The sequence below is a fragment of the Trichosurus vulpecula genome, chromosome 2 (genome assembly GCF_011100635.1).
Source record: "Trichosurus vulpecula isolate mTriVul1 chromosome 2, mTriVul1.pri, whole genome shotgun sequence".
NCBI lineage: Eukaryota > Metazoa > Chordata > Mammalia > Diprotodontia > Phalangeridae > Trichosurus > Trichosurus vulpecula.
The window spans coordinates 211,518,965-211,525,516 of NC_050574.1; the positions used below are offsets into that span (position 1 = coordinate 211,518,965).

A 6,552-nucleotide genomic window follows, 5' to 3' on the forward strand; every position below is an offset into this window, starting at 1 on the left:
ATTGACACTATCTGCCCCCCTCCCCTAAAGAAGTCATCCTTAACAGGAGTGATTTGCTGTATGTTTGCATCATTTCAAGAAGATTCCAACTGGAGGAAAGAGAGGAGGTCATTGGGGAATGATAGTAATACTCAATAAAAGTACTTAAAATATATTTTAAAGTTTCCAAAATAATTATCGCTGCTATACACAGATTAATTTTTTGTGCATCAACTCTATTGTGTTTCTTGTATTAAAGTGCCAAAGCAACCTTGCAAATCCTGTAATCCTGCAGGGTACCTTGTAGAAACAGATCCCAATAGCTCCCCAGTCCTGTATCTGAGGTCTGTTAAAATATTTTCCCTCAAAGGCAAGAGGCTGTGGGACAGACCAGTTCAGAAACTGCTCCCCATATCTTGTTAAAGACAGTGTTGCCAAACATTCAGCGACAGAAATGGATGTGAGGGCTGACGGAGTCTTACCTTGAACATGGTTATTCCTTCCCAGAAATAGAAAGAACAGGCAAAGCAATTCAATCCCCATTCGTTTTCAGTTCTCGCTGTGCAGACAGATTAAAAAGTGAATTACCTTCAACATAACAAGATCAAAGTTGAACATTGTAAAAGACTTTCTTTCTTGAAGCGGAAAATGGTAAGTACTACTTACACTGCTTTGAACAGAAACTCTAGATGGAAAGGGCAAAAAAGTTTTCATTAAGACTGAAATGAAAACAAACTACCTGGACAGGTAAAGAAGAAAAGCCCTGCTTAAGAGCAACTTCAACATGATTCACTTCCTTGTTCTCCTTATAAGGAAGGCAGGTGTACAATCACTAAGAAGGTGGGGAAACTCATTCAGGTAGAAATTTGGGTGTAAATTCTAGCAGTCTCTCTGGGTCCTAGAGAAAGTCAATATTGTAAATGAATTTGTGATCAATGAAATTATGAGAGAGCAATTCTTTAAAATGTGTTTTTCATGTGTTTCCTATGTGACTTTGATGTACACAGGAAAAGTAATAAAATACTGGCCATAATGCTACTTTAAAGTAGATTATAATATTAGTGAGAAAAAAAATACCTGAGACTTAAGGATTCCATTTCTTTATCCAGATCTTTTATTCTGAGTTTAATTGAAGCAAAATTATTTCTGAAAAAGAAAAAAAAATCACCACTTACATCAAATTGATAATCAGACCAAAAAATTAAAATGATGTGATCTCTGGTTTTTTGCAGTGATTTGCAAAGGGATTTTTATGGGAATAACTAAAATATAATATAATAATAACTAGTGGTTTTTATTGGAATAATTAAAATTCTTCATGGGAAGTACTAAAGTAAGTAGTTTTTTTTTTAAATCCAAATAGTTTAGCAAATATGTTTCAACCCAAATAAAGAAAACCACAGAAAGGACAGTTTATAGAAACCACCTGTAAACTAGTAGCACCCACTGGCTCAAACAATTACGACAAGGTCTGCATTGTTACAAAGTTAGGGTGGTAAGTGAAGATCCTAAACAGTCAAGTGACTTCTGACTTGGCCATTTGCCCCACTGTCTAACCTTAGAATAATGGAAACTCCTAGAATGTTGGGACTGTTTCATTCATCATATTGTTATCTCTAGTGTTTGGCACATAGTAGGCTTTTGATACGCACAGAGATTTAAAAAAAATTTCTTTCATTGGCCATTACTTTTCTCCCTCCCTCACTTTGCAAGTGTATCTTTTTTGGGCTATGATGCAGGAAGTAGGGACTGGAAATATTAGAAATAGTCCCTCTTTGTAGGGAGCAATGTTGCTTTGAGCATTACACTATAACATAGTTTGGGAGAACAAGAGAGGAATCCAGGAGAGAAAAATGAAGATTAGAATTTAGGTCTTTTGAAAGTAACAGCAACAGTATAGATTTGCTCATTGTTTTGTAGTTCCAATGCCTTTTCATATACATAATTTTATTTAAGTATCACAATGTCTTTGTGAGGCAGGGAATATAAGTTTCACCAATTCTATCTCACCAGATTACAAAATAACATCAGAAATGAAGTGACTGGTCCTAGATAGGACTCAAAACCAGCTTTCTATGCCAAATGCAGTGTTCTTCCCCTCATTCCATTCAGAAACACCCCCCCCCCCGCCCAAACTATGCAAACTGGTTTTATTTAGTGTGAAGAAGAAAGGCCAACGGCATCTTTCACATTCCCCCCTTCTCTCTGCTCATCCAGTATCTACTCTGGTTCAGAACCTCATGACCTCTCTCCTGGTATATTACAATAGCCTGATATTTGTTTTCCCTACTTCTAGTCTCTCCTCACTCCAAGCATCTCTACTCAAATGCCAAACTTATTCCTTAAACCTAAATTGATTATATTATTCCCTTATTTAAACATCTTCAGTGTCTCCCTATTGCATTGAGGTAGGATAAAATACCAAAAAGGAAAGAATACTTTTTAGCTGATTTTTAAAAGTTCTTTACAATCTTGCTCCCATTTCCTCTTTACAGTCTAATTTTGTATACTTTGCTTTAGGTATGATCCATTCCAACCAAAGCAGTCTACTTCTGTTCCCAGTGTATATTTCATTTCTGGCCTAAGTACCTTCACTCAGGTAGCACTCCAAGTCTGGAAGGCACTTCTTTTTTTTTTTACCTCCAGCTCTTAGAATCTCCATCCTCCTTCAAAGCATGGCTCAGGGCCTCTATCTCCTAATTAAGCCTTTCTTGATCCTTTCAGTTGTTAGTACTTTCTCCCTCTTAAATTTATTTTCTATTACCTCTTTTGTACTTCATACTTATTTGTCTATGTATATGTTTATTCTCCTCACCCCCAGTGGATTGTAATTTCCTCAATGGCAGACTTTAATTTTTGTCTTTATATCTTTAGCACCTTTAAGAATGTCTTGAACTGAACTTTGGAAAGTGTAGTTCACTTTGGCAATTGTATTGTGGATTGATTGGAGAGGGGAGAAAATGGTAGCAGGGAGACCAATTAAAAATCTTTTGTTATCGTCCAGGGTGAAAGGTGATGAATCCCTGAATATGGATGCTGGCTGTGTGAGTGGAGAGAAGGAGAAAGAACTAAACATGTCTGAAATGGAACTCATTTCCCTCCCTAAACACACTCCCCACTGCTAACCTTGTCCATTACCATAGAGGGCAATGCCATCTTCTCAGTCCCTTAGATACACAACCTAGTAGTCATCCTGGACTCCTCATCATCTCTCAGCTCCCACCCCCTATGCCCAATTTGTTGCCAAGGCTTGTGGATTTCACCTGTGCAACATCCTTCATATACATTCCTCTCTCTTCTCTGACACTGCTGCCACTCTAGTGCAGGCTGACATAACCTCCTTCCTCAACTATCCTAATAGTCTGCAAGTGGGTTTTCCTGCCTCAACTCTCTTCACACTCCAATCTGTCTTCCATTCAGCTACCAAAGTGATTTTCCCAGAGCATAGGTCTGACCATGTCACTCCCCTACTCAATAAACTCTAATGGCTCCCTGTTGCCTCCAGGATTGAATACAAAATGTTGTTTGGCATTCAAAGACCTACATAATCTAGTCCTTTCTACTTTTCTATTCTTCTCATACCTTATTCCCTCAGACATATTCTTTGATTCGGCAACACTGGTCTCCTGGCTATTCCATAAACAAGATGCTCCCATCTCTTAGCTCCAGGCATTTTCTCTGACTGTTCCTCATGCCTGGAATGGTCTCTGTCTTCAATTTTGTCTACTAACTTCCCTGATTTCCTTTAAATCCTAACCAAAATCCCATCTTTTATAGCAAGCTTTTCCCCACCCCTCTTAATTCTAGTGCCTTCCCTCTGTTAATTATTTACTATTTATCATATATGTAGTTTGCTTTGTATATATTTATGTACATGTTGTCTTCCCCCTTAGATTATAAGGTCCTCGAGGGCAGGGACTGTCTTTGCCATTTTTCATTTTGGTATCTCCAGTTCTTTGCACAGTGCCTGACATATAGTAGGTGCTTAATTAATGTTTGTTGATTGATTTATTGGAGGCAGAATTGACAAACCTTGGCAACTGACTGGATACAGGAAATAAGGGAGACTATGACCAACCCAGGGCTGTAAACTCAAGTTGCTAGAAAATTGGTGTCAGAACAGGGAAGTTAGGAAGGAAGATGGGTTTGGGGAGAAAACAATGAATCCTTTTTTTTTGGACATACTGCATTTGAGATACTTATGTGATATAATAGTGGAAGGACCAGGAAGAAGCAATTGATATGGGACTAGAGTTCAGGAGAGAGAGGAGGACTAAATATATAGATTTTAGAACCATTTGTATAGAGATGATAATTGGACCTACAGGAGAAGTGGCAAAGTTAGAATTTGAATAAGAATTTGTGGGACACCAAATCCTAGACATTTTCAGCTCTGCCATCTGGTAAGATTATTTTTTTAATTTGGGATGTCATTTTCATCTTCTGTTTTCTCTCTTCAAACTTCCCCCTCATGGACTGATTCCTAATTCTGTCATAGAAAATTGCAAAGGATTGAGTGTCAACCTTCACCTTTGCGCTGATATCAAAGTCCCACCAGGAAGCCAAATAAACCAACATCATTGAGATATTTATATCATTACCAGACCCACCCTTGCTCAGTGAATGACAGTTTGAGAAATTGCCTGATTTGGCCCTGCCCAGCTGTAACTCTGAACTCTCCCTGAGGAAATTCTCATGATTCCATCTCAGGATCTAGGAAATAAAAGTGAGGGAGAGAAAGAAAAAAAAAGAGACTGCACCAAGTGAAAGTACTGCCAGTTATTAGGAATGAGTTTCTTATTACAACCTGCTTTATTTCAGGCACATACAAGTCAGTTAACAAGCATTTACTAAAGTGCATGCTGATAATAGCTAAAGGGGAGCTAGTGGCTCTGTGGATAGAGTGACAGACCTGAGGTCACAAAGATCTAAGTTCAAATCCAGCCTCAGACATTTACAAGCTATGTGACCCTAGGCAAGTCACTTAACCGTTTGCCTTAGTTTCCTTATCTGTAAAATGAGCTGGAAAGTTTTGCCAAGAAAATCCCAATGGGGTCACAAAGAGTTGAACATGACCAAAAATAACTGAACAACATGATGCATATATTACAATATATCACATGTTATATGCCTGGTTCATATGTATGTCAATAAAACAAAACCTACCAGTTATATCTCAATACATTTGAATATTTGGGTCCTTTTTTTTCAAATACAAAAGAAACCTTTCTTAATGCCTTCTTGTTAAAACTACCTAAATGAGATGGAAGAATAGGCACTAGGTCTGAGGTCCTTTGCCATTCTATTTGATTTACACCCTATCACTGCTACAAAAGAATAGCCTTGCATTGTTCACTGAGGATAAGAAAATCCCATTTCTGACACTGGTCAGGGCTGGTTTTCAATGCAGGAAGGGGCAATTCAATTGAGTAAAATTTAGCTAGAATTTGTTAAGTTCCTACTTAATAGTCTGCAGTGCACTATTCTAGGGAGGGGCAGCTAGGTAGCTCAATGGATAGAGAATGGAGCCTGTAGTCAAGAAGACCTGAGTTCAAATCTAGCTTCAGATACTTGTACTAGTTGTGTGACCCTGGACAAGTCACTTAATCTCTGTTTGCCTTAATCTACTGGAGAAGAAAATGGCAAAACTTGCCAAGAAAAATCTTATGGACAGTATTGGCATACTACAGTCCATGGGGTCACAAAGAGTCAGACATGACTCAGCAACATGCTAGACACTGGGAATAGACAAAGATAAGTTATTTTTAAATGATCATATATTTATGTTTTTTTCTTTCCCACCTACCCCCAAAAGAAGAAAAAAATACTCTTGTAAGAAATGAGATATACAATGTTTAAAAGCAACACAGCTCATGCCCTCAAAGAGGTTAAAATCTATCAGTTGGGAGACATACATATAAATACAGTGCTAAGCAAAATGTAATAGGGGCAAATGAGAGTTACAACCTTGCACTAATAAAATCTGAATGGTAGGTGTTCCTTCTGACTAGAGTTATTGCTGCTGTTGGATACAGTCTTTTATGTTTTGTAGAAATGTTTTGGTTTCAATGATTCTTTCATACAGGCTTTACAAAAATGATTTTATCTCTGTACCAGCATAGTAGCACTGACTCAGGAGAATCCTAGAGTCTGAAGAAGCTTCATTGGTCATCTGGTCCGACTTCCACCCTAAATAATCAATCCTACCTATGGCATCTTCCCCCCAAAGTGGTTTCCCACCTTTTCTTGAGTGCTTCAAGCACTGAGAAACTCACTACCTGAAAAGACAGGCCCTCCTACGATGGAAAAACTCTAATTTTTAGGAAAATTCTTCCTTATAATTAACTAAAACATGCTTCATTGTGACTTCCATCATTAGTCTTAGTTTTGGTCTCTCGGGCCAAGTAGAAGATCTAATCTCTCTTCTAAATGACAGTATAAGACAATATTTGTAGAGGGATGCCGTCCTTTCTTCCCCCAATCACATTTGCTGTCCTACAGGCTAAACATTCTGAGTCACATCAATTTCTTCTCAATGAAGGCATTTTCTAAGTTCACCTTGGGTAGTCTCCT

General features: G+C 38.0%; 1 protein-coding gene across 1 annotated transcript in view; it reads right to left on the reverse strand.

Annotated features, from left to right (window-relative positions):
* The window catches only part of ITGB6 (integrin subunit beta 6), a 90,960-nt gene extending 90,438 nt beyond the window's left edge, over positions 1 to 522 (reverse strand). Inside the window, exon 1 of the mRNA XM_036745804.1 lies at positions 462 to 522. Within this exon, the coding sequence (XP_036601699.1) occupies positions 462 to 522 (61 nt within the window). The remainder of the gene's footprint in view (positions 1 to 461) is intronic.
* Positions 523 to 6,552: the final 6,030 nt, after the last annotated feature.